At 37.0% G+C, this 27,606-nt stretch overlaps 1 protein-coding gene across 2 annotated transcripts in view; it reads right to left on the reverse strand.

Annotated features, from left to right (window-relative positions):
* The window catches only part of DOK6 (docking protein 6), a 247,987-nt gene that overhangs the window by 111,452 nt on the left and 108,929 nt on the right, over positions 1-27,606 (reverse strand). For both annotated transcript variants that reach the window (XM_035319801.1, XM_035319802.1), the window contains exon 3: positions 24,966-25,080. In XM_035319801.1, coding sequence (XP_035175692.1) covers positions 24,966-25,080 — 115 coding nt within the window. The remainder of the gene's footprint in view (positions 1-24,965; positions 25,081-27,606) is intronic.

Below are 27,606 nucleotides of genomic sequence, written 5' to 3' on the forward strand. Positions count from 1 at the left end.
AATGCATGTAGAAAAAAGCATTCACAGCTATAAATGAAATCAAAATTCTTTCATTTGCATCTTTCCCATAATTCATTTATAAGATACTGCTATACAAATGTCATGTGTTGATATAAAAGCTCTTCTGGTATTTTAAGTTTAAAACAGTTCATGCTACACAACATATGCTCTGGGAAGGAAGTGATGGGGCAGATTTATATATATATGAATTCACTATACTTACAGTTCTTTGTCTATATTTGCTAGAGACGTGACTGTTTTCAGAATCCTAACTTAGGAAACCTTTTGTGTATGGACTAAACCCCACACCTTCTGAGTTCCAATAATGTCAGATTTTTCTCGTTTATCTCCGAAGTTCACATTCCACAGCCTGTCATCATGCACCACTATGAGCTGCCAGAATGGTTGAAGAGGTAAAGCCCCAAAGAGGTGCCCACTCTGTTGCTCAGTTTTCATCTCTCTGAGCAATGTCATCACCTGCTCTGTAAGGCTGTGCCCTCTCTTCCAGGAAACATCCTCCTGTCACTATCAACAGCACATTATTCTATTGGTAAAAAAAGGGCTTCATTTCTATGTAATTCACAAAGTTTTTTTTTTTTTTTTTTTTTTAAAAAAAAAAAAGATGAGGAATTTTTGTTCCTTCCCCTTCTCATGCAGCCCACTTAAAATGGTTTCACCATGGATTTAAACTGAAAATAACATGTATGCAACATTAGAGGAGGATAACAGAAACTGTCCTGATGCAAATTCAAAAATCTCATGTACTTTTTGAGTTTTCCCTAATATTAAGCTGTGCAAACCTAAAATGTTATCTTTTCTTGAAACATTTTTATGTATTTGCACCAAAAATTGTTGAACTAATCTTTCTAAACTAAGCTAGTTTTATCAGAAGTTCAAACACAGCTGACTATGCTTACTCTGATTGAACTGGAAAATGTTTCCTGCTTGGGTTAGTAGGATTTAGATCTGTTATTCCCTACTAAGAACAAAAGATGGCACAGAGAAACCATATGTACCAATATATCTTCTAAAAATCACCCAGCATTAATTAGAATTTAATCGGAAAAAAAAAAAAAAAAAAAAAAAAAGAATCCCCACAGGACTGCAGTACTATCTTACTGACCCATAGAGCATATATGCAGCAATTGTGAGGTAACTATGTGGCTATTTCTTATTGTGGTTCAGAAGAACATATGGATATTACCTGTATTGAGTAGTAACATGTATTACTGGTTAACACCGGTCATGCATGAATTACACAATTTTTATTTTAATGTATAGGAAGGGGATATAAGTTCTGTTTAGTGTAAAAGAACACAAAATTACTCTGTATATATTTTAAAATTTAATTCAATTTTGTTAGGAAAAATTATTTTCACTGACAAATTATACTTGAAGATATTTTATGAAATGCAGGAATAATACCTAGAATTTTTGTTTGTGTTTCAGCAAATACAACCTTTAAAGAAACTGTTTTGTATTTTCTTTGAGATGTGATTTTTTGAGTGTTTCACCTGCAGCAGTGTCTTATTATTATGTAAGTGTAAATCACTGAACTAAAAAGTGAAAAGAAAATTCATAAAGGAAAAAAAAACATATATACTGCTAAAGTTTATTAATTTACAGAAAATGTATTACTCAGGCTGTGAAAAATAATCTTACAATAAATAAAACAACTTTCATGGAAAAAGAATCCCACTTTTTTTTTTTTTTTTTTTTTTTGCCACTTTCTTCTTTCACTAGCTAATAATGTTTAAGTACTTCCAAGTATTTAAATGTATGCATATTTTTGAATATACATCAATTCAATAACAACCCTACATTTCTAGCATTATAAAAATTTTGTTTAAGGAAATATTGAATGATGCAGTAATCAATTTAAATGAATAATTACAGTATATGAGCAAATATTATTCCATAAATTTAACCATTGATATACTTTTAATGCCTTTTTTTTTTTTTTTTTTAAGGAAAGATATAGTCTAAATGATATGCAAAACAAACAAACAAACAAACAAACAAAAAACATTGGGTTGGCATGAGGGTAGCACAGCTAATTATAACTATTGGCAAAATACGTTTATTAGTTATAATAAAATCAAAACTGATATTTCTCCCAGTAATCATTCCCACCTATCTAGAGATGCTGGAAGAGCCATCACAAATAGGATTCTGCTAATTTTAGTCTCTGTGGGTATCTATGTTTGCGAATGGCTAGCTGCGTGTCCTTATAGTTACCTAGGTATATGAAAACTGACATATTCCTGACAATTCCCCCTTCATTTCTGAAAGTCTGATCAAAAGGGTCAGCTTAATTAACCAGTACCCAGCAACTATAACATCTACTATCCTGTCTTTACATAAACATTAAACGTTATGTGATTGCTTTTGAATACAATAATGACATTTAAAAAGATTTATCATATTGAAGTTACATCCACTAAACTATTTCTTAAAGTACAGTTTATTTGCGTATAATATCTACATTTTTACCTACATTGCTTATTATACAGGTTGCTGGATATATGACACAGGAGATATTATCTCCCCAAAAGAGTCAGGACCAGACTTACTCTTCTGAGAAGAGTTTTGTCCAGTGAAGGATTATTTACACCACATCACATTCAAATGTAGCAATATGAAATTAACATACAATATATGCAGTGTATGTATTAAAAGCATTAATCGGATGCTTTTTAAGGAATAGCAACTGCTAATTACAAAGCTAGCTAGTATGCCAGCCAATTTAGAATAGCTCCGGGACTGCAAGGCTCCATGCACAATGATAGCTAACAAAACAGTCCAAGTGAAGCAGCATCAAACTCGGAGCTCAAATCTGAGCATCAAATTCTGAGCTCAAACTCAGAAATGCCACACACAGTTGAATAGTAGTCTGTAACCAAAGTTACAACATTAGGAAAAAAAGTTTCTCATCTGAAATACTGCTTGAGAATGTAGTCTTCATATAGAACTAGAGCTTTCTGCTGACTTGTTAAAAATGGACAATGTGTGGGAAAATGAAGAGAGATGGTTAATCTACAGAACAGTGATTTTCTCTGATTAATACCAGTGCTAATGTAGCTTTTTTTTTTTTTTTTTTTTTTTTTTTTTTTTTCCCAAATGGCTATTTTGAAAAAAAGTGACCATCACTTTACTCAGTGATGAATGAGAAATGAATGAGAGCATTCTGGGAAGAAAATACTATTTAGTGTTTTAATTAGTCCTTGAGGTTAGATTTCTAGGTACCCTTATGGATCATGTATACTACTTCAAATTGGGGACTAGTTCCTCTTATTATACCACAAATATTTATCAAGCATTAGTATGACCAACAGACCAACAGCAAGCTGATAGAGCATCATTACTCAAAATATCCCTAGTAACCTTTCACTCTCAATGCAAACTTCATTTCAAATGCAAAGAAAGAATCATGAAAACCTTCCTGAACATAGAGGAAAGATTTGCATTGTGACTGAAACTAATAGGCCAGTTACAAGAATCTGGTGTGGGAATTAGACATTTCCCCAGGACTGTCAATCCATACCTGTTTCAACAGTTATTAACGTCAAATGACAATGGCATGAAAGTAAAATAACCTCAGGCAGCTTGTCTGTATTGGGAATGTCAAAAACACCATCAGTCAAGTGACCAAAAAGGGTCTGTCACCAGCAACATAACATGCAGAAGATGCTATCACATCAACTTATGCAGCTACCCCATGATTGGCAGTCAGCAATGACATTTGTCTGGTTTAAAAGTTCATACTACTTCAGATCTAGTTTACTCCTACAATATTTTATTTCTCCTGGGAGTAGTATAGAGACTTTTCTTAAATGTGTAGAAAAGCTGAAGTATTCTTCTCTTCTATTGTCAAATGTTTAAGTTACAGCCTGGTAAGAGAATTTATACCTAAAGAAACTATTTCAAGTCCTACAGTTCATTTCACTTTTTTTTTTTTTTTAAAAAAACTTTTTTTTTTTTTAATATCTTCTCATCTTTGAAGTAGTGACAATTCTTACTGTTTGAAAAGGAGAAATAATGTAAACAATTCCAGCAGTATAATCGTTGCATACAAAATCAAGGTGGTAATGAATAGTTTCAAGACGTGGGAGAAAAAACATGCACTATTGTCACTACATGCTTCATTGCTTTTATACCTTTGACAACAGGACTTTTCACTCCAGCCATCTGAATATGTGCTACATTATTAACTCAGTACATAGAGACAGCTACTAGTAGACTAGAAAGTCTTTGGAATCTCTCTTTCTTTCTTTGACTAAACATATCTGAATGAAGTCCTACAGATTGAAATGTTCACATTTATTAAATATTGTCCCATTTTTGGCTGGGCATAGACAAGTCAGTGTCAGTGCTGCACCCTTCTGATGTTGCAGAGACTGTAAGAAACCTCTCCTGCATGGTGCTATACGATTCATATATGATTCATTTAAAATATCAACAAGGCCAATGAAAAATCTTTATTTATTTTTTTCTTTCTTTCTGTGCTTCCATTACTCAAGAATACAATGTTTTGCCCTAATTCCTAAAATGAGTAACGTGAAGAAGTGATTCCTTGCTATTATTAGAGTTGGCAACCAAGATTTTATGATATTGTAAGTGCAAATAAACTGATTCAAAGCAGTTGAAGACAACTTCTGACTGAAATTACCTAGAAGATCATAACACATTCGTGAGTCTTATACTTGATTTTCAATTGCATAAAATTTTACTCTCAGGCAGAACTACTAGCTAGAGAGGACTCTGTGTTTTTCCTGATTCTTTCACAGTGGATTTTAATGGGGTACTACTGCAAAAAGAAAAGGAAAAAAAAACACCTTAAAGCTGCACCGTTAGTATCTAAGGAAATATGAGAAAACTTTTTTTCTCTCTCTCTCTCCCCTTTTTCTTTTTTTTTTTTTTTTTTTTTTTTTTAATACATGTATATATGCAGAACTTAAATCCAAAGGAACTTCTTCATTTATAACCAATTCTTCACTTTGCTTACTCTAATTTTACACTTTTCCCGAATCTTTGATTGTCCCTTCCCTTCCCTTCCCTTCCCTTCCCTTCCCTTCCCTTCCCTTCTCTTCCCTCTTTATTTCAGTAGAAGGCATCTAAGATTCAGCACAACAAAAATAACAGCAAATAGGCCCATATTGAATTGTGCCATTTTTCTTCAAGAAAATCAGGGTAAGTCTTGATGAATTTAACATTAGAAAACACACACCATGATATAAAGTGAGAGCTGCATAGAAAGTTTACAGTTTAGGTTTGTAAATTGGTAATGCTGGTTACAATGATAAACGGTATCTGAAGATGAAGCTGTAATTTATGAATGCTGCTGATCTCTTGCTCACTTACAGCTTAGTTGTGAACTGATTTATAAGCACACACAGGGCAAGGGGCATATTCCCTTTCTCTCCTTTATGGCCAGATGGACAAGATTCAAGATTCAAATGTTAGTAAAGACTGGTCTTCAGGTTATTTTTTTTTTTTTTTTTTTTTTTGCTTGGAACCCCAGCAAAAATCCTCTTTGGGATCTCTCATGGTCTGAACTAAATTCAAGGGTTCTTCTCCTTGGTCAATTATTTTACAATGGAGAGGACAAGCTGAACAACAAATTATAATGAGAAAGGAATTATTAAGAGTAGAGATGAGAAAATTGAACACTGTCATTTAAAATTTTTTTCCTTACTTTCTGCGTTAATGTTTTAAAATGAAGCTGACTTGAATATTACTCTTCCTTCTGCTTGTAAACTGAGGCCTACTTATGGATCTGCTGTTTTAAACAGAATTTCCCCCTAATAATAATAAAATAACCACTTGATGTTGTGAGTGTAATTGAGAGTTTATTGACTTAGTTATAGACCAATTAATCTGCCATCATTTTTTTTTTTTTTTTCTTTTGTTTTTCTGGATGCCAGTGTTACAATGCAAGCACAGCAGCAGCTAGATCATGAAAAGTAACTAAACAATATAATTCTCTTCTTTCTGGGTCAGATAAGATCAGGTAGACATTTATTATTCTTCACATTTTCATAATAAATCCCAAAATATGCCTTTGCACAGAATTCTTATGGCTGAAACATAAAGGCGATGATTTAATTTTTACTTTCAGAAAAGGATAATCAACCATGAATGTAACAGGAAGGTAATTAGACCTAACAAAACTGCCCAAATGCGGCTTTCTAAGATACTCATCTGAACAAAGACTGCTTGCATATTCATTTCAACATTGCTCACTGTGCTGGGTTTGAGGTGGATGTTAAACAGTTGTAGTACTTTCAAGACAGATGCTACAGCACCCAAAGAAAATCAGCATCTTCTTTACTGAGGGTGCAGATTGCTTAACACAATTTGAATATCCAGTTTCAAAATAGTTGGATTTATGAGTTTCTGATGGAAATATTTATTTTTTGTTCTAAACAACACATTTAGATGGAGAAAGGAAAAGGTCAATTTTACCTTTATACTGCTTCAGAGTGTATTTTAATCAAATTAGAATTGTTCATGTTAAGTCTGCCTAACTACCAGATAGTAGATTTTCTCATGTCACACAGTCTTTGTTATTTAATTTCCTTTTTTTTTTTTTTTTTTTTTCAGTCAGATGATTACAAGCTATAGGAAAAATTAGGCATATTCAAGCAAAGCTATGTTTGGCATACAAAGCAGAAGCAACTCAGTAAGACATTTTGTCATTCCCACTGGATTCATGCTTAGAGGAACATACCTATAATGACTTGTCTGTCTTTCCCAGGCAAGTTTGCTTAATTATCTAGAGGCTTGTCCATTAGCACATTCAAATGTTCTTTGATTTTGCATTTATGAGCCATCTTCGTTTTATATGCCCACAGCACATTCTCTAATTTGATTATTTCAGTTGTTATGTCCAGTTAAAATTATCCATAACACAATCTAGGCAGAAAAAAACAGCTGTAAAATCAACTTCATGTTTTATTTATGGAATATAAGCTCCAGCTACAGGATTGATTTAATTTTTTCCCTTGAAGTTGAAATGAAATGCTGTGCTACTGAAAGGTTTGGCCAATGAAAAACTTGAAAGAAATAGACAAATTTATACTGTCATTGAAAATGTATAATTCTGAAATGGAGCTGGCTGTTTCCTGCAGCGCTACAAAGAGCTACCTTGTGGGACACTTTACAAAGTAGTTCCCATTTGTTGAAACAGAGATAATATGTATTGGTAAAGCACTGATCTTATTTGGAATATGATTAAATGTTTACATTACTGATAGACTTGGTTCCCTTTTCCATTTCACTAATTACAAGCTTGTTTCATTCTTCTGTTAGCCAACTTTTTTTTTTTTTTTTTTTTTCCCCAAAATACTGGATTATTTTTAATACTGTCTAGTTCAGAAAGAAATTATACTTCATAATAGATCTGGTTTTATGGCTTCTTTAATAGGAAAATAATATTATGTCTATATTTTAACTTTAGAACTATACACATTTTTAAGGAAAGAATTTAAACCTAGTAGGACTTTGATTCTACTTTCTGGAACATTTACAAATTGGTAAAAGTTTAATATAAAGCAAATAATAATAATAATATATATATATATATTTAAAAGGAGGCTTTCTTTTGCATGACTTTGGGACCTTAGACTGAATTACTTTATTTGAAATTAGGAGAAAAAAAAAAGGGGGGGGGAGGGGAGGAATCTTATTTATTTACCAGGAGAATGGCTGAGTCCACTCTTCAAGAGATTTAATGCTGACTTGCTTGGAGCTTCATTATAGGATCATTAATTACTGTAAATGGGGGAATCTCAGTCATTTGGGAATACTGAAATCTGGGATTCTTGACCATTATATGACAGAAACTGTTGCATACAAGACACACAACTATTAGAGAGCATTCAAAGGAGGGCTCTAAAGATTATAAAAGGCCTAGAGGGCAAAAAACATATGAGGAGAGGCTGAGGTTCCTTGCACTGTTCAGACCATAGCAGAGAAGGCTAAGGGAAGGCCTCATGGCAGCCTGCAGCTTCTTTAAAAGGGGAGTGGAGGGGCAGACACTGAGCTATGCTCTCTGGGGACAGCGACAGGACCCAAGGGAATGGCATGGAGCTGGGACAGAGGAGGGTCAGGCTGTGTGTTAAGGAAAGGTTATGCACCAAGAAGGTGGTCAAGCACCGGGACAGGCTTCCCAGGGCAGTGGTCATAGCACCAAACCTGCCAGAGTTCAAGAAGCATTTGGACAATGAACTTGGATGCATGCTTTGATTTTTGGGTGGTCCTGTGTGTTGCCAGGAGCTGGACTCAGTGATCCTTGTGAGTCTCTTCAGACTCAGGAGATCCTTTGATTCTGTGATTCTATGTTTGTAACTGGAGACCTATTTTTGATGATTAATGAACTATTCCAGTTACATCTCCAAAAACAGATGCCAATCACAATAACGCTAGACTACTTTCAGAAAATATAGTCTTGGTAAGATGGTGAAAATCAATGTATAACTACTAGGAAGGAGTTGATATTTTAAAAGATGAACACAAAAAATAAAACAAGAAATTCATAAAAGGTTTGGATACTTCTCCAGATAATATGTATACAGAGTATCACAAAACAAGAGATCGTTTTGTGTTCTGCTCTTGGAGATTACGAGACCATTATTTCACACTGCAAAGCTTCTTGTTCTTTTCTGAAGTGAGCACATTTTCTTACTTTGTTTGGAGGACATAAATTATAGATGTGGTAGCCCCTTCAAATTCACAGGAAAGGTTAAAATTCTGAATTTATGAATTTTAGAGTTTTACATTTTTTTTTTTTTTTTTCTGTTATTAAAGTCAAATCATAGTTCAATACATTTCTCATTAAATACTGCAAAGGGATTACAAACAACCTAAAAGGACTGTGTGAATGCATTAAATAACTGCTCTGCAGGTATAGAAGGAAGGACAACTCTGGAAAATTTCACAAGTCAGAAGTCATATAAAACTTCACCTTCACCTGTAGTAGTCTCACATATGGTTCAGTCTTAAGAATTGCTTTAGTTCTCACTTCTACCCAGCAGCAAAAAAAAATAAAAAAATAATAATAAAAAAAAATTTATAAGCTTTATAGATCACTCTGACAGAATTTACTTCTCAAAATGATATGAAGCTAGATGGACAGTGAACCTTTTATTATTATTATTATTATTATTATTTATTTTTTTATTTATTCTGTAATCTGCGCAAATTTGTCTGAATTGTTCATGTACTGAACAATTGTTGACTGTACTGAATATATGGTTAAATACACATTTGTAGCACCTAAAACTTTCTTTGCTCATTTATATGCATTATTCTTATTGGCTTTCCTCATTCCAAAATAAAAGTGTTCCAAAAGGCTTGAAACAGTTAACCTGCTAATAGTCCCCTATACCTTACACACTGTAAGTAGCAAAATGTAACTCAGACTGAACAGTGACAGAGAATGAAAAATAGATGTGGTGTTTCAGGTTTGGAGCAGTAAATTATCATGTTATTCATTGAACTCTCCCTAGGCTCAGCCAACCATACATCATCTTTCAATACGCCAAATTCAATCTATAAATTAATGTCATGATTTTTGTGCTGTCATTAACTGTATGCTATTCTCAGGGGAGGCCAGGAACCACAGAAGTTACATTATTTTACAGGGTGATACATATTCACAAATCCCAGGAGATCTGACCATGTAGATGAGCCTTTTTATCTCAGTTTATAACTCCAGTTTCAGCAAACTTGAGGAGAGGAGGTGGGGTACTACACCAACAAGTCCAAAGGTAAAGTATATGCCCAAACACAATATGGCTTGTCAAGTAGGCCTGAATTAAGTATTTGTATCTTTTATTCTAGTTACAGAAATGAAAATTAATAGAAAAAGTGAAAGAACCTAGAGTTCCACCACTTAGGTGATTCTTTGTTGGTATCTTAAGACTGAATCAATGGCATCGCAGTACTTTCCAGAAAACCAGATTGTTATAGGATTAGGAGCTTGAATGAATGATAAAGCAAATAGTTGTGCTTCAAAACCAAGAGTCTTAATAATACCAGTCCCAATAACAAATACACAGAGACACAAAGTAAATGATAAACAGTTAAGTAGAATTGTCTTAAACTTGCTTATTTGCTAAGAGTTCCTTGATGTATCAATATATCCTTACATAAATGCATGTTTTCTGGATCCTAGATATGCTTGTTGGAATTCTTTTACCTAATCATACAGCCCAAATAGTGCCATTGAACAAGACTTGCCTCATCACAAGTCTAGCATCATGTTTACTGGTATGAGGAAGTGAACAGTTTTCTATTTTGATTCCACAGCAAAACATGAAAAGCACAGTACTTTTACAGAAGCATGATGCCTTCCTAACTTAAAGCTGCACTATTTACAGACTAGAGCTGGCTTGCAGCAGACTGGCTTGGCAGGAGAGCATGACTGGTTGTATGCATGAAGACATAACAGCAACAACAAGAATCCTTTATTGACTTTCCCTTTCACTGGGCAATGAAAATACAACCTTTTTCAGATGAGAACTCTTAACATGGTGCTACCATTTCTGCAAGGTTTTAAAGGATAATTCACAAGGCAGTGAGGAACACCTAGGGGTATTCTTAGAGCTGGATGGGACTTTTCTGACTAAATGGAGATTTATCGAGACCTAAATGCACTGTCAGAAACCTACCCATCTTTCTGCCTGTCTAACTGGCAGGCTGCTGAAGAATCCAGGATTTGAGCATCAGGGACAATTATTTCATGCTGATGGAAGTCAAAAGTCCGAAAGCCTAGGGAACTATAGCTACACTAGAATAATTATGTCAGGCTCTGGAGTCCTGCATAAATTTCCAAGAAAAATATATTGTTTAAATCTCCTTTTCACAAGAACTTTTTAAAATCAATTTTTCAATTGCAATTTTAGAACACAGGATGTAGTAAATGTAAACAAATGTACAATATTCTGTTTTGTAGTGCCAGGTTACAGAAAATATAAGCCTAGGAAAGAAATTGAGTCAATTTCTCCTGGGTTTACATTGAACTTTCAAAAAAGTAAATGTTATTCACTTCTCTCCCAAAGTACCTACTACAGCAGAGGACCCTGGAACAAATTACTCAGTTTAAAGCTACCACATGCATAATGCAGTGTGGGAAGGATTAATCAAGGTGGAGAAGACAGGCTTTTGTTCTAGTTTCAACTATATCCTGGTATGCCATTCTCTTTTCAACCTTAGCACTTCTGATACATTTTTGTTCCTTTTGCTTACATTCAAAAACAAACAAACAAACAAACAAAAACAGACAAGACAATCTACCAGGAATTACATTACAGTATATAAACCTATATACACTAAAATACATATAAATACATATACACCTACAAAGAGTTACAGATTTTAATTTCTTAGGACAATCTCCACATTATTACTTTCAGCCTTTTTATTCTATTACAAATATAGACAGTGATTATTTTCTTCATTTTTTTCCAAGTTAAGACTTACTCTATATTGTTCTGTATTGCCTAATAATAACATTATCAATTGACTAAATGACAGGCAGACCATAATTTCAAATGCAGTGGCTATTAAGAATTCAGTTCTATGATCATTATAATAAAAACAAGATAATATGCCTAAGAACCTGAATAGTATGAAGGAAAAACAACCTTAAGTAAAATGAAAATATTACAAAGCCTTTAGAAAAATGCTAAAGACTTCTATATTATGGAAAGTCAGCAAGAAATGACTTTGCTTAATGTAGAATGACAAATACTTAGCATGAGCTGTTCTGTGAACACCAGAGTGGTTGTTAACATGGATGTTTAAATGGTACTTTTAAAATGAAGGCATTAAATTTGCTTGCAGTCTTACCCTTTTCCAGCCCAATGTGTCATTTCATATCTTGAGTCCCACATGTAAGAAAGTATTATAAAGCAACACTGGAAAGCATTTAGCTTCTGTCTTACACAAAATGCTCAGCAATATGAATTAGCAGCCTTTTGGTTCTCTTTTTCAGGAGAAAGGAAGCATGGACCTACTCATTTTTCAGAACATAGTTAATTTATTTTCATGTAGTATGGAACAACAACTATTCTGTCACTGACATTCATTTACGCTAGGAATTATACAAACGATAAAACAGTATCTGTATCTTTACCTCACTGGAGTACCCATTATTTATGGTATTGTACATTTATCAAATCCGCTAAGAAACTCAAAATGGTATCAGGAAGAAATCCTGTTATATATAGATGCACAAAGTGTTAATAATTTAGATTTCAGTTTTAGGGTAAACAGCCAGAGGGCAAAGATAACTTTTTTTTTTTTTTTTTTTTTTTTTTTTTTTTTTTTGTTATCCAAATATTATAAAATGTTTTTATACAGCATTTTTATAGACCCTTGCCATCACACTAATACAGCCTTTGTCCTGGTACAAAGCATGGAGGCTGCAGATACTGCAAGATTCTTTAGATGTTTAGCAGCTTAGAGGAAAAAATAATTATGAAACTTTTTATTAAAATCTATGAAATAATTCCATGCCTCTGCATGCCTAACATCCTGGACTTCACAGGGATGTGAAGTCTTCTCTAACCTGCCTTCAGTTTGTGCTCATTGGGAAAGTACGTCAAACTTCTAGGGCAGAGGCTTTCAGATTCGTATATTTGTACAAGTCTCTCTAAGATCAACATTCAGCTGAACAGGCACTATCTACCACATGAAATTGGAATCTGCTTTCTTTCTCCTGTTTGCCTTCTGCAGTTGCTCAGCTTCTGCAGACAGATCTTTTTCTACTCTTTTACTCTCGAGGAGTCCTACATGCTCTAAAATGGATGATTTGCTATTACCTTAACTATCTTGCTTGACTTTTGTTCCTAAGGGAACAGTTTAAATTTCAATCCTTCTGAGTAGAATTGTGATAAGTACAGCACTTACAGTGTCTACACTTCAATATATTTGTTCAGAATGAAAGAATAATACAGAACTTATACAGAACTTCTCCACTTGTCTAGATCCACCATGTTAAACATTAGTAAAGACTGTCCAGACAAGTCTACAGTAAGTGAACAGCAAGGGCAACTGAATGGTTATCATATCTGCAAAATACACAACTATGTAATGGAACTTTACTGAAAGACAAATAAATAAATAAATAAAATAAAAAAATCAGCTTCCATGTGTTTTGACCTTCAAAGCCTTAAGTTTAGAATTTCTCATGTTGCAGTTACAGAGCAAGTTTACCTTTTTGAATCTCTGCAGCTAGAAGTCATACAACTTTTCTACTTATTTTGTCACAGCCTCCATGTGTGTTCCTGCTAGGCTGTATGTTGACCTTGTTTTCTTACTGTCCCCCATTTGCCCTATAAACAGGGAATTAAGCAGTTTTTCCAGCTCAGGGGGGGCCTGTCTGGAAGAAGTCCTGATGGGAAGGCCATTTTGTGGGTCTAGTGTTTTAAAATTTAGCAGCTTGCAGTTTTACAAAAAACACAAGTTTATCTTCACAAAATTTGTTTTGTTTAATGTTTATTAATCTTATAACTAAGTTTGAACCCTACTTAATAATCTAAAAGTGGCTGAAAAATATGGAATTTAATAGTGTAATACCAGATCTATCAAAGGTTATCTCCTGGAGATAGGGTAATATTTTCCGTATTCCTTCCATTCACTACTTAAACATAATGCATTTTATCAATGTAGTTCATAAACTAACCACAGAAAAATGAGGAACAACATAAAAGCAATTAAGAAATGACTCAATATCCAAATATTTCTAATGTATAAATGTTAAAGTCAGAATAAAGGTGCATATTTTTAGGTAGGCATTAAATAATTAAGAAATAAAAGTCAGTATTAATGATAAGGCAACCAGTGGTAAAGAAAAAGAGAATATACATCCTAAATATTAATCTTCAAATATAACATTTATAACCATAGATTGAACTTTGCCCTGAAAGTGGAAAAGTGTTTCAAATATTATGATCAAAAAGAGGGAGGGTAAGAGTCCATCTGGATATTTAATCTCATGCAATGCCTGTGTTTTCATCATTTTTTAATCTAAAAAAAATTGTGGCACATGTGGAAGTGCAAACATATATGTGAACTCCAATGAACCATTCATTCAGGTTCTTCACTTTTAAAAACAAACAAAAACAACAATAAAGTGGAAAATAAAGGGTCATAAGTTTTCGTATGGCAATCCTCACTGCTACAACAGAAACATATATCTTGCAGAAAGTTTTCAACTGTACAAATTATATATATTTTTTTTCTATAAGCAAAATGGGAGCTTTGCTTGCGTTCCCTCTTACGGTACCAGAACTCTATTTGGGAAGCTGTTCTATACATTCATGATCCTAGAGCTTCAAATCCACAAAACAGTGGAAGCCTGGTTGTTTTTAAAACTTATGTAGCCATTTGTACTGTTAGTAATAACAGCAAGAATGATCACTAATAGTTCATTTCAAAGACTCAGTGTTTCACTGTGATTTTAATCCAAAACCTCCAGGGTTCCTAGCTGTCAAAGGATATAGTGATATGAATTACAACTATGACACCTGCCAAACTATTCAAGCACAGGATATGGAACAGAGTTGTCTTTACTTTTGCTTGTGAAAACAGTTAAGGAGAAAAACCCAGCTCATAATGAGTGGTAATTTTGTAATAGTCCAAAAGCTTTTTTAATACAAAAATAAACAGAACTTGTGCCTTTTTTCAAAAAAAAAGAAGCAATGTGTATATATATATATATATGTATATATTTAAGAAGAGAAAGCAACACCAGAAAATGGTGCAAACAAGTTAAAAAGGAGAAAATGGGTACAGAACTAAAAAAAAAAAAAAAAAAAAAAAGTCACTTGATACAGTTTATTGTTCTTTTTCAACAAAAAGGGAACAGGTTTTTTTGTTGTTGTTGTTTTTTGTTTTTTTTTTTACAGTTAAGCCTTATCAGTTTCACTGCAAAGCATAAGAATATAATAGAAAAGGACTGTTTATTTTATGGATGTATAAAAAAGCTTTATCAAGGTAACAATCAGAGTTCATCTACTACTTCAGTTCATCTACTACTTTGCAGAATAGGGCATCATACTGAAGAGAAGCCAGACAAATACCAGTATCCTGGGGGCTGCCTGCATTTGCCTCATGGTTTGAGTTCTAGAATCGCCCTATGGTTTTGCCCCCTACTTTCTGTTGCTCATGTCACTCTCATTCTATACTCAAAGAAATCACTGAAGTCACATTTCAAACCTAATTTATTGAGTTGGTCATATCTGAATCCCTATCATTCAGAAAAAAATAGTAAAAACAAAATGAAATAAACAAACAGCAACAACAACAAAAAAACAAGTCCACAAATATTTTCCTTTTATTAATAAGTTTACAACTTCATCAATTTCCTTTACATTCTGTAGTTGGCGTATTAAAACAAATTTGTCATAAACCTGTGCTGCACTAAGTTGATATGAACAATAAACTTGTATCACTTAATATTTTGTTGGTATCACTGAAGGAAAAATCATGTTCCTTTGTGGTCTATCAGTGACCTAGTGTAACTCAGAAATCTCATTCATCACAAGCCAGCTGCTATTCAGGCACAATCCTCATCATGGTAGCAACTTCCACAATAGTACCACACACTTTAATCGGTATTCCTGTCCTTCAATTTAATTTTTTTGTTGGTCATGCATAGCCAACATTGCATACTTCATTCTACCTAAAACCTTTGAGAGAACTTACAGGGCATTTCAGAATGCCTGTCTCACTACAGACACTTGGGTTACTGCCACATTATAGACATTAAGCCTTGCAGGAAGAAGAGCTTTTCAATAGCTACATTTGTCTGAGCATAGCTATAGCTATACAAAAGTCTAACAGAACAATTACCTGAAAACAAACAAACAAACAAAAAACATTGCCTTTTAAAAAATGGTATTATGGAAAGACAGCACCTCTAACACAGTAGCTAGAATGGTTCTACTTTGTTTGAAGTATCCTCAGAAGTTCTGTGTGTTGTAAAAATACAAGGAAATGTGGCAGGTAAAGGATATAGGCATTTTCTCACATGGCACCACTGCACCAAGGTATACCAGAGGTACTCTTACCCACATGCACATTTTATTTAAGCATAGGATAAATGATGCGGAAGGGATGAATGAAAAACACATTAAAAAATCATTTATTTTACAAATGGCCTTACTGCTAAACAGTCATTACATCTTCAGTAATGTTGCTAAGGCTACTTGAATGTCCACTTTTACCTTCTGTATTTGTTCTTGTGATAAGGTCATTTCCTGTCTTAAAATTATATTATTATTATTATTATTATTATTATTATTATTCCTGATGTATTTAAAAGACAACAGTAATATTTATTACAACCTTTATTATGATGGAGTAAATATGCTAGATTCCCCCAAACCACTTCATTCTTATTCACAGCGTTCTACTTTTAACCTGCTTATACATTTGACAACACTAAATTTTATCTCATCTTAATGTGTTAGCAACCTGAGAGTATTGCATTTCCCCTGTTCTATAGCAACTGAGAATTTCATGATTCTTGATAATGATATTGTTAAAACTCCATTAATGACAATAACTTTCACATAACTTTCAGAAGGCTGAAACTGAAACATTAGCATGTTCCTGACTAAGGTGGCAGCAATTTCCCATGGTCTGAAAAAGGAGTCCCGCTGTTTAGAGTCTGTCTTAAACTGAAAGAGACTTCTCTTCATGTTATTTAACCAGCCACGACTTCTCATTATTTTACTTCTATTAAATAATTCTAACTGAGAAGATTTAAAAATATTTCTTACTAATTATCAAACTTACAACTTTGTCTGCTAGTCTGGAATTCAGAAAGAAATAAAACAGCAGCAAGCATGTACCTTCTCTCCCTGAAGAGGGATGATTCTTCTTTAAAGACTTGCTATCCTATGCTTTTTATCAGAGAAATAATATCTGAGAAGGGTTTGCTCTTCAAAACATTTCAATAGACCTTCAGAAGCAAACAGATTTCTACAGCTGTTACAGAGTTTGGGAGTACTGGTGGTAGTGATGGGAACAACAAGATGATAACAAAGGCATATGGAATATTTCTGATTTTCTACAGAATGTTTTCATTAGCAAATGAAGATTATCAAAAATTAGATGCTCCTCAGATATCTAATTTGATGAAATCCTAATGGAAATGGGGGGGCTACAGCACATATAGAGCTCAGGCTTGCCAGCAGCTGCCTTGAAGGCTATAAGCAAGCTGAGGGCCTAGAAGCCGCAGGAACTTAGGAAAAAAACACAGGTGCCCAAAAACAGCACACTCCATGGACTGGTATCACAGCTCTCAGGCCTTCTGTTTTCCAAAGTGTTCTACATCTTTAGAGTCATATTTTAGATTAGAATATATTTTACTGTGGTTAATTTCATAATTAAGAAAGCAACATATGAGAAAAATGTGCTGTTTTTCATCACACACACTGTTTCTATGAAACTATGAAACTTTGGTCTTTTAAGTAATTCAAGAAGGTCAAACAGCTATGATTCTAGAAAAAGATTTTTGACTGAGAAGAAACCATTTGAGTAGTTTTTTCCCATTGAAGGTATTATTAGATAAAAGGTATTCCAGCTTTGATTTACACTGCTTTTCACAACTCTAAGACCAGCCTGTTTTCTATCCACTTAATCACCCCATGAACTGTCAACTTTGGGGGATATAGAAGAGGTTATGGGAGGCTGTCAAAGGCTGGTAAAATCAAAGTGCACCAATGTCTTTCTGTTGCCCACAGTGCCTGACAGACACCTCTATCACAGAAAGTATGATTTATATATGGAAAATTTTTTGGGTGCTACCAGGTACCTTGCTGTTCTTCATGTGTTTCTAACTTTCTTCTTAGAGGATTTGCTCTGCAGCCTTCGCAGGGACTGAGATGAGGCTCACTTGCCCACAGCTATTTTCTTGCCCTTGATGATGGGTGTGACATCTGTCCTTTTCCAAACACCAGGAACCTCCCCAGGCTGCTATAATCATTCAAAGATGCTAGAGAACTGTCTAGAAATGCCACAGGCCAACTCCTTCACACCCTCTATTGCATACCATCTAGTTTCATGGAGTTGTCTACGACATACAAGTGATTTAAGTGAGGATTGCCTCTGTCTTCCTCTACTGTGGGATCTACTTCACTCCTGCTGACTGCTAGGAGGTTCAGGGACCTGGAAGGTCTGAGGAAAGGCCATACCAGAGAAAAGCAAGGTATAAAAAAGGCATTGAGTACCTCAGCCTTTCCCAAGTCCCTTGTCAGTAGGTCCCTGATCCACATTCACTTAGCCCTCCTTTTGTTGTTGATGTACTTGAAAAAATCTTTACTGGCCTTCTCCCTGGCTAGTTTCAGCTCCAGCTGAGCTGGAGTTTTTTTCTGGCTCCATTCCTGCAAGCACAGACAATGTCTCTGTATGCTTTCCAGGTGTTTTGTCCCTGCTTCTGCCTTCTGTGTGCTTCCTTATGTGTTTGAGCCGAGTCAGGAGGCCATGTACATCTGTACTGACCTTACATAATGCTTTTCTTCTGCAGTATGGAAATGACAATTCTTGTGCTCAGAGGAGGCTGTCCTTGAAGATTAGACTGTTCTTCTGGGCCCCTTTGCCCTCCAGGACAGTTCCCCACAGGATTCTGACAAGCAGGTCCCTGAACAGAGCATTGCCTATCACCAGTTTATTGATCAACTGCATCAAGAAATTGTCTTCAATATGTTCCAATAATCCAGATTGATTTTGTCCACCTGTATTGGCCTTCCAGAAATTATTGGTGTGCTTAAGTTATCCCATAGTACCAAGGCCTGGGACTGTGTGGCTTTCTCCACCTGCCTTAAGAAGGCTTCATCTGTCTCCCCTTGTTGATGAGCAGGTCTATAGCAGAAATGTACTACATCAGCTGTGCTGGTCTGTCCTCTGATATCTGCCCACAAGTTCTCCATTGGTTTGTCACTTTACCCAAAACTCCATTCACTCAAATCACAACTCTGCACAGAACATAATCTGAAGGTAGAGTGTCTAATACTGGTATCCTGTTAGCACCTTAAGGTACCTGCATCTTTTATACACAGCTGGATTGAGAAGGTACATCGTACCTTTTACAGAAGAGAGGGAAGAGAGAGCCAGACAGCCTGAACTTTCTTAGGTTTGCTCCTTTGGTGAAACATTCCTAAGCTATCAAAAAGTTGTCACTTTAAAATACATCTGCACTACAGTAACTCTAGGGAAGGAATAGAATCATAGAATCATAGCATCATAGAATATCCTGAGTTGGAAGGGACCCATAAGGATCATCAAGTCCAACTCCTTACACCACGCAGGTCTACCCAAAAGTTTAGACCATATGACTAAGTGCACAGACCAATCACTTCTTAAATTCAGACAGGCTCAGTGCAGTGACTACTTCACTGGGGAATGTGTTCCAGTGCGCAACCACCCTCTCGGTGAAGAACCCCCACTTGATGTCTAGTCTAAACTTCCCCTGCCCCAGCTTAACCCTGTTTCCGCTGGTCCTATCACTGGTGTTTATGGAGAATAGGTCACCTGCCTGTCCACCCCACCTCGCGAGGAAGTTGTAGACTGCGATGAGGTCCCCCCTCAGCCTCCTCTTCTCCAGGCTGAACAGGCCAAGTGACCTCAACCGCTCCTCATATGTTTTCTTCTCCAGGCCCTTCACCATCTTCGCTGCCCTCCTCTGGACACTCTCCAACAGTTTAATGTCCTTTTTGTACTGTGGTGTCAAGAACTGCACCAAGTACTCAAGGTGAGGCCGCACCAGCGCAGAGTAGAATGGGACGATCACTTTAATCACAGAATCACAGAACTGTAGGGGTTGGAAGGGACCTCGAAAGATCATTGGGTCCAACCGCCCTGAAACTTCCCTCGACCGACTAGCAATGCCGTGTTTGATGCACCCCAGGATACAGCTGGCCCTCCTGGCTGCCAGGGCACACTGCTGGCTCATATTCAGCTTGCTGTCAACCATAACCCGCAGATCCCTCTCTGTAGGGCTGCTCTCCAGCGTCTCGTCGCCCGGTCTGTATGTGTAGCCAGGTCTGCCACGTCCCAGGTGCAGGACCCGGCACTTGCTTTTGTTAAACTTCATGTGGTTGGTGATCGCCCAGCTCTCCAATCTGTCCAGATCTCTCTGTAAGGCCTTTCCACCCTCATCCAAGTCCACAACGCGTCCAAGTTTGGTGTCGTCGGCAAAGTTGCTCAAAACACCTTTTAGTCCTACATCCAAATCATTTATAAAAACATTGAAGAGGACTGGCCCTAAAATGGAGCCTTAAGGGACCCCACTAGTGATCATCTGCCAGCCTGATGTGGCCCCATTTACCACAACCCTTTGAGCCCTGCCTGTCAGCCAATTGCTCACCCATCGTATTATGTTTTTGTTTAGCTGTATGCTGGACATTTTGTCCAATAGGATCCTATGGGAAACTGTATCAAAAGACTTGCTGAAGTCCAAAAAGATCACATCAGCTGGTTTCCCTTGGTCAGCTAGACGGGTGATCTTATCATAAAAAGAAATCAAATTTGTTAGGCAGGACCTACCCCTCATGAACCCATGTTGGCTGGGACCAATGACTGCATTGTTCCCCAGGTGTGCTTCAATAACTTCATGAATCATCTCCATAATTTTACCAGGCACGGATGTGAGACTGACAGGCCTGTCATTGCTAAGGTCTTCTTTCTGACCCTTCTTGAAAATTGGCACAACATTTGCCAGCTTCCAGTCCACCAGGACCTCTCCAGATTCCCAGGATCGTTGGAAAATAATTGAGAGGTCCTGCGATGATGTCAGCCAGCTCTTTAAGCAGCTTGGGATGAATCCCAGCCAGACCCATGGACTGGTATGGATCCAGGTGGAGCAGCAAACCCCGCACACGTTCAGGGTCGCTTGGGAGTTTGTCATTCCCACCATCATGGTCCTCCAGCTCAGGGCACCCGGGGTCCTGAAGCCCATCATCAGCGTTGAAGACAGAGGCAAAGAAGACATTAAATGTCTCTGCTTTGCCTACGTCATTGTCTGTGAGGAGACCTTCCCCATCAAGCAGTGAACCTATGTTTTCTTTGGTTCTCCTTTTTCTGTTCACATATCTAAAAAAAAAAACACAACTTTTTATTATCTCCCACAGACACGTCCAGCTTCAACTCTAGTTGGGCTTTGGCCACACAAATTTTCTCCCTACAAACAAAAACGGCATCCCTGTATTCCTTCCTCGTCGCCTGACCCTCCTTCCAGCAGCCATACACTTTCTTTTTTCACCTAAGCTCCAGTAGAAGATCCCAGGTCAGCCATGCCGGCCTCCTGCCCTGCCTGCCTGACTCCCGATATTTTGGAACTGCCTGATCTTGTGCTTTTAGGAGGCAGAGCTTAAAGACTGACCAGCACTGATGGACACCAATGCCTTCAAAAGCAGTTTCCCAGGGAACTTTGCTGACTAGTTCCCTGAGCAGCCTGAAGTTTGCTTTCCCCATATCCATGGCTGAAGTTTTGGTGGCAGTTTTCCTTCTGTCACCATAAATTCTAAATTAAATCACTTCATGGTCACTATGACTGAGACAGCTGCCAGTTGCCACGTCTCCCATGAGACCCTCTGTTCTCTAGCAACAGATCTAGGAAGGCACCTTTCCTAGTTGGCTCCCTTAGCACCTGCACCAATAAGTTATCATCTAGGTGCTTTATGAACCTCCTGGACTTGCTCGTGTCAGCCATGTGGTGATCTCAGTTGACGTCTGGCAAGTTGAAGTCACCCATAAGGACAAGGGGAGTTGATCTCAAGGCATCTCTCAGTTCTGCAAAGAATAATTCATCGGCGTTGTCGTCCTGGTCAGGTGGTCTGTAATAGACTCCCACAACAACATCCCCTTTATTTGTTCATCTGTTAATCCTTACCCAGAGGCTCTCAACTTTGCCATCGCCAACCTGAAGTTCCACACAGTCCAGCCCCTGCTTCACATACATCGCCACCCTGCCACCTCGCCTACCCTGCCTGTCCCTCCTGAAGAGCCTGTAACCATCTATTGCAGCACACCAGCCACAGGACTCATCCCACCAGGTTTCACTTATGCCAATGATGTCGTAGCTGTGAGACTCGGCCAAGACTTCTAGCTCATCCATTTTATTCCTCATACTGCATGCATTTGTGTAAAAGCACTTCAAATGAGCCTCCCTACATGCAGCACCTTGTGGAGCTGACTGAAGGCCTCACTGGCACACAGTCCTTCTGATTCTAGTGCACCATCCCTTAGGCCATCACCGGCTTGCCTGGTTTTATCCCCTTCCCCCTTTAACTCTAGTTTAAAGCCCTATCTATCAGCCCTGCCATCTCCTGACCAAAAATCCTCACCCCTCTCTGAGAGAGGCGCATCCCATCTGGTGCCAGCAGGCCTGGTGTCAATTAGACCTTCCTGTGATCGAAAAACCCAAAGTTCTGCCGGTTACACCAGTCCTGAACCCACGTGTTAATGTGATGAGCCTGCTTATCAGCATCGAGCCCCCCTATCGGAAGGACAGAGGCAAACACAACCTGTGCCCCTGATTCTTTAAGTAGTTTTGAAGTCCCTTTTGATTGCTCTCGGACTTCTTGTTGCTACCTAGTCATTACCAGTCTGAAAGACCAGTAGCGGGTAGTAGTCAGTGGGCCATACTAGGCGCTTGACTTTCTTAGCAAAGTCTCTCACCTGAGCCCCAGGGAGGCAATAGACTTCCCTGTGGGTTGGGTCCGGTTGGCATGTCAGGCCCTCTGTCCCTTTCAGAAGGGAGTTCCCCCATGACAATAACCCTTCTTTCTTTTTTTGACAGATGATGTAGCAATGTGGGGGTAGGTTGCCTTGCCTTAGGCACCCTCTCCAACTGGGACGGGCTTTTGTCTACTTCGTTGTACTGACTGTCGTGTTCTAGGCCCTCATACCTGTTATATAAGGGTAGATGGGAAGGTGAGGTGGGCAGGGACAGGGCTCACCTACCACCCCGAACAGGAACCTGCCTCCATTCCCCCCTTTGGCCTAAGTCCACTCCTACCACCTGGCGGGATGAGGGAACTTTTGTCTTCTGCGCAGCAGGAGACACCTGTGCTGTGGCAGGCTCATGAGTCTGTCTAAGAGAGGGTGGAGTACACCTCCACCAGTCAATTGCCTTCTCTGACTCCCTGATGCTCCTCAGCCTGCTCATCTCCTCCTGGAGCTCTGCTACCTGGCTGAGCAGCTCTTCAACCTGGGCACACCTCCCACAGGCATACCCCTCTCTGCTGCTGTCGGATACTGACAGAAGACTCGGGCACACCCTGCAGCCCAAGACCTGGATAGCCGCATGTTTCCCTGAGCCCTCCGTCTGAGTAGCCACATCGGTGACTGCGGCTGGAGAGGCCGTGAGAGATGCGGAGGCCATGCGTTTCTGCCTGGTTGACACCATGGCTAGGTTCCTCACAAGCTGGTTACAAGTACTGAAGGGAAAGACCACTGCAAAGGAGCGCTGAGGAGCCCTCCCTGCTCGCCCTCCCTGCGTGAACTGCTGCGCAAACTGCCATGCCCCGCCCTTCTGATGTGCCACGCCCTGTTTGCGTGCTCCTGGTCGCTCGTGCTCCCTAGGGGCTGCCTATGAACGGCCGGGGAGGGGGCACTGCTGGCCCCACCTACGCCCCGTCAGCCGCCCTCATGAGGGCTGCCAGGTCCTGGCTGCTCCATTGGCTGCTTCAAGAGGCCTCGAGGCCGAGAAAAAAGCCCTGTCTGTCTCGATCCCCCTCTCTGCTGCAGAATGTGTCTGCCCTGGAGCCGATCGACTCGGCAAGAATAAGATCTTTTCATTAGAAAACAAGGGGAATGTATGTGTTGGCAAATAGAAACATTTCTGTAGAAGTGATTTCTGTGCTGTTGAAATATAATGTACATGCTTTTATTAGATTATTAATCATGTTAAGGTAGAGGGTCATTAATATTTACACACGTAAGGAACTGAAGACTTTCATGTGAAATACTTTTCTAATGAACAGCTATCTGATCCTAGGAAGCCTTTTTTTTGATTTGTTTGTGTTTTTAAATTTAAATAATAATAAAAAAAAGTCTTTCTGTCAATCTGTCTTTCATGATGGGACATACAGATCAATGTTTTAAATACTCGACTGTACTTAACTAAGATTGTAAACCATGCAATATTTGTATAATAATTTAAAGATACCATTTTTAAATGCACAGTTTCAAATATGTCAATTAAAAAAAACAAAACAAAACAACAACAACAAAACAACAAAACGAGAACAGAAAATTCATCAGTAACAAATCTATTTTTTAAAAAAAAATCAAGTTAACTATTCTGTAGGACTCAGAAATATATGTATATACGCATGCATTTCCAAACAAGAACAAAGTGCACTTTAACAGTGCAGTGTTCACTGTCTGACAATAACTGCCTGTCATTATGTACCATGATCCTCTATTCTGCTCTCAACTCGATCATTATGTGGCTATTCAAAGTGCAGACTACTTGCTTTACTATGGAGCTTTACTAGCTCCAGCTTTACTATATTCTGGGGTTTTAGCTGTTATTTACCTCTTCTTTGCAATGGAATGATAATTAATAAGCTTAGCAAGTGCCTATAGCAAAACTTGGTATAAAACCGAGTATGTTTCACATCTTGACTTAATAATACCCCATAGGTAATGTTTACTCATTTTTACAATTTTAGATGAAAATCTGCAGTCTTTAGGCCATCTGGGTGCAGTCAAAGATGAGTAATGGAGGAAAGAACTCTAGATTGTGCATCATCTCCCAAAGTATATTACAAAAAAAAAAAAAAAAAAAAACCCCAAACATAAACCCCAAACACCAAAATTCTTGTTTAGAACAAATTTCTTTAACTTTAGGAATTCTCTCTGGTGTTTTAAGTTAATTCATCTGAGCAAGTCTTTGATGTGCAACCTGATTTCCTCAAGCTCGAGATGCAATACCAATTGCTTACCTGACTCACACGCAAATGTCTTTGACGTCTCATCATGAAAGATAATTGCCACTGCATGCTTCTTTGTTTCTCGAGGCAATCTAGTTATGTTTTTGATATTGTGCAGCTCAGTTACCTTAAAATGAAGAAAAATATTTTAGGTCAGTGTATAAATAATACAAATAAAAATACTAACCACCACAACTCAATTTTTGCTACAGTCTGATTTTTTCCCCCCTTAAGGCTAGCTAAATTTGTAGGTGTGTCATTGACAAAAACAAATAAATAGCTAGAGTTTGAGGTTGTAAAACGTTCTATAAAATTCAATATATCAAAAAGTATATTTTACTAATAAATTTCTACTTGAAAGCACAGATACTACAATGATACTGAGAGTCTTGTGATACTTTATAATAATTTTTCAATTTCTACATTCATACAACTTCTATTAGTTTCAAAATCTGCATTAAATATATAACTACATATATAACGAAATATATAACAATAGTGTATTATTGGTTAAGGGAAGTAACTCAGTGGTCATGCCAATTAATATCACTACATTTGTGTGGATAGATCTTCATTTCTTTAGAGTGTAATTGTCATCAGAACTCACAAATTTATTTTATTTTCCAAATACAATAAAAGCTTATCAATTTAAAAAAGTACTCTGAAAGGAAGTTTACAGCATAAGCAATTCAATCAATTTCCAGCTTACTTTGATGCAAGTAGATAACTACAGTTAACAAAAATGGAAGAAGAACATGTTATTACAACTAGGTTTGGTAGCACAGCCTATATTAAGCTGCTTAGCACTTATCATAAAATGTTCTTGGTTACTTGTAACTCTGGGCAAACTTTATCTGTTTATAGTTAGGTTTTCCACCCAGGCAGGACATCTGCCTCAGGCAGAATTCATTTATTTCAAATGTCACCCATGGGGAAAAAATGGACTACAAGTGGGTGGGGTTTTATTTATATATTTTTGAGTTCTGATGATCCCTGTGTGTAGCATTCCTTTTAAGATACTTGGAAGAATGCTTTTTATGAGACATAGGTTTTATATGGTGCAGTAAAAAAAAAAAAAAAAAAAAAAAAAAAAGGAAAAAAAAAAAAAACAGAGAAAGAGAGAGTGAGAGAGAAGAACATGCTAGGGCAAAGAGATAAAGAGATTCCTAAAAAGACTGAGAGCAGATGAGCAGTGACAGCCATCAAGAAGCTAGGCAAAGAAATTGTGACAAAGCATGAAATGGACTGTACAGGTGTTTTTGAGATCTTGACTTCAGTAAAATTCACTCCAGTTTGACAATGTCTTCAGCTTTGCTAAATTAGAGGTACTCAGTGACAAACACTGTTCTCATTCCCAAATCCTGTGGTTTAATCATAGATAGATATCCGATTGGTCAGGTATTATTTACGCTTGGTGAACTGATGCCATCTCTTCCCAATCACTATTTTCTCATTCACTTGCCCAGAAATGTGTTTTAATACACATTTCTGTACTTGCTCCATGGTTCTTCCCATGGTCCAAGGTGAGGTTGTGAGAGCTGTAATTTCCCTAAGGTGACCTTTTGGCCTTTCTTGGACATAGGTATAACACGTGCATTGCCATTGGGTTTTGCCCCAATAGGACTTTGCAAGAATTAATTTATTTCTCTCTCTGTCTTTTTATTTTTACTATTATTATTATTAATAATAATTTATTTATTTATTTTTATTTTTGCTTAGAGGACAAGAGAGGGTCTAAATACTACAAATACCACTGTCTTATTCAGAGAATGTGTATGACTGTACATAATATACAGAAAAAAAATAAGTCTTTTTACATTAAAAAAAGTAAATCTTTCTTCCTGGAATAACAGGAAAGGAAACATAAATGCTTTGAATAGTGGTAAGAGGACATATTAAACCTTTCAATGTCTCTCAGACAGTAAAGGCATATTATTTTCTTTAACATTCAAGTGTTAAAGACTACCAAAATTCCTGAAATGCTGATAAGTTTAATAATAGAACCAAAACAAAGTTTACATTGCTGGCACCAAAGTAACTTAACATTCACAGTAATTTTTGTTCAGACTTGGTAACCGTAGACAACTAAGGAGGCATACCTACCGATTTGTAAAGATGATTTTATGGGTTGTCTTGCTGATAAGGCATAAGGCATAAGGCTGATTTAATTTAATATTGACAGAACATTTTCTATGTAAGATCATTTATACACTTGGAAATACTATATAATAACAATAATAAATATATATATATATATAAACTATAATAACAATAATAAATAACAATATAATTTTATTTTATGTGCTGGTGGGAACTTCATATCTGAACAAGACTATCAAAAAAACACCAAATTTTGACACACTGCTCTTCAGTACTCACACGAGAGATTCAGTAGAACAAAATGCAAGGCAAGTGAAGAAAATGTGTCCATTCAGGGGAAGAAGGGTTTTGTTTTAAACACATTTCAGCTTTGTTTCCGGAATCATACTGCCTCCCCAGACAGCACAGAATTTCTTATAACTCCTGTATGTTACCTACATGAATTACCTCTTCCCAACATAAATTGCTTCTTCTAATCTCTCGGACATTTGCCTTTTTTTAAAAAAAAAAACACTTTTTTTTTTTTTTTTTTTTTTTTTTTTTTTTTTTTTTT

This window comes from Oxyura jamaicensis, chromosome 2 (genome assembly GCF_011077185.1).
Source record: "Oxyura jamaicensis isolate SHBP4307 breed ruddy duck chromosome 2, BPBGC_Ojam_1.0, whole genome shotgun sequence".
Classification (NCBI taxonomy): Eukaryota; Metazoa; Chordata; class Aves; order Anseriformes; family Anatidae; genus Oxyura; species Oxyura jamaicensis.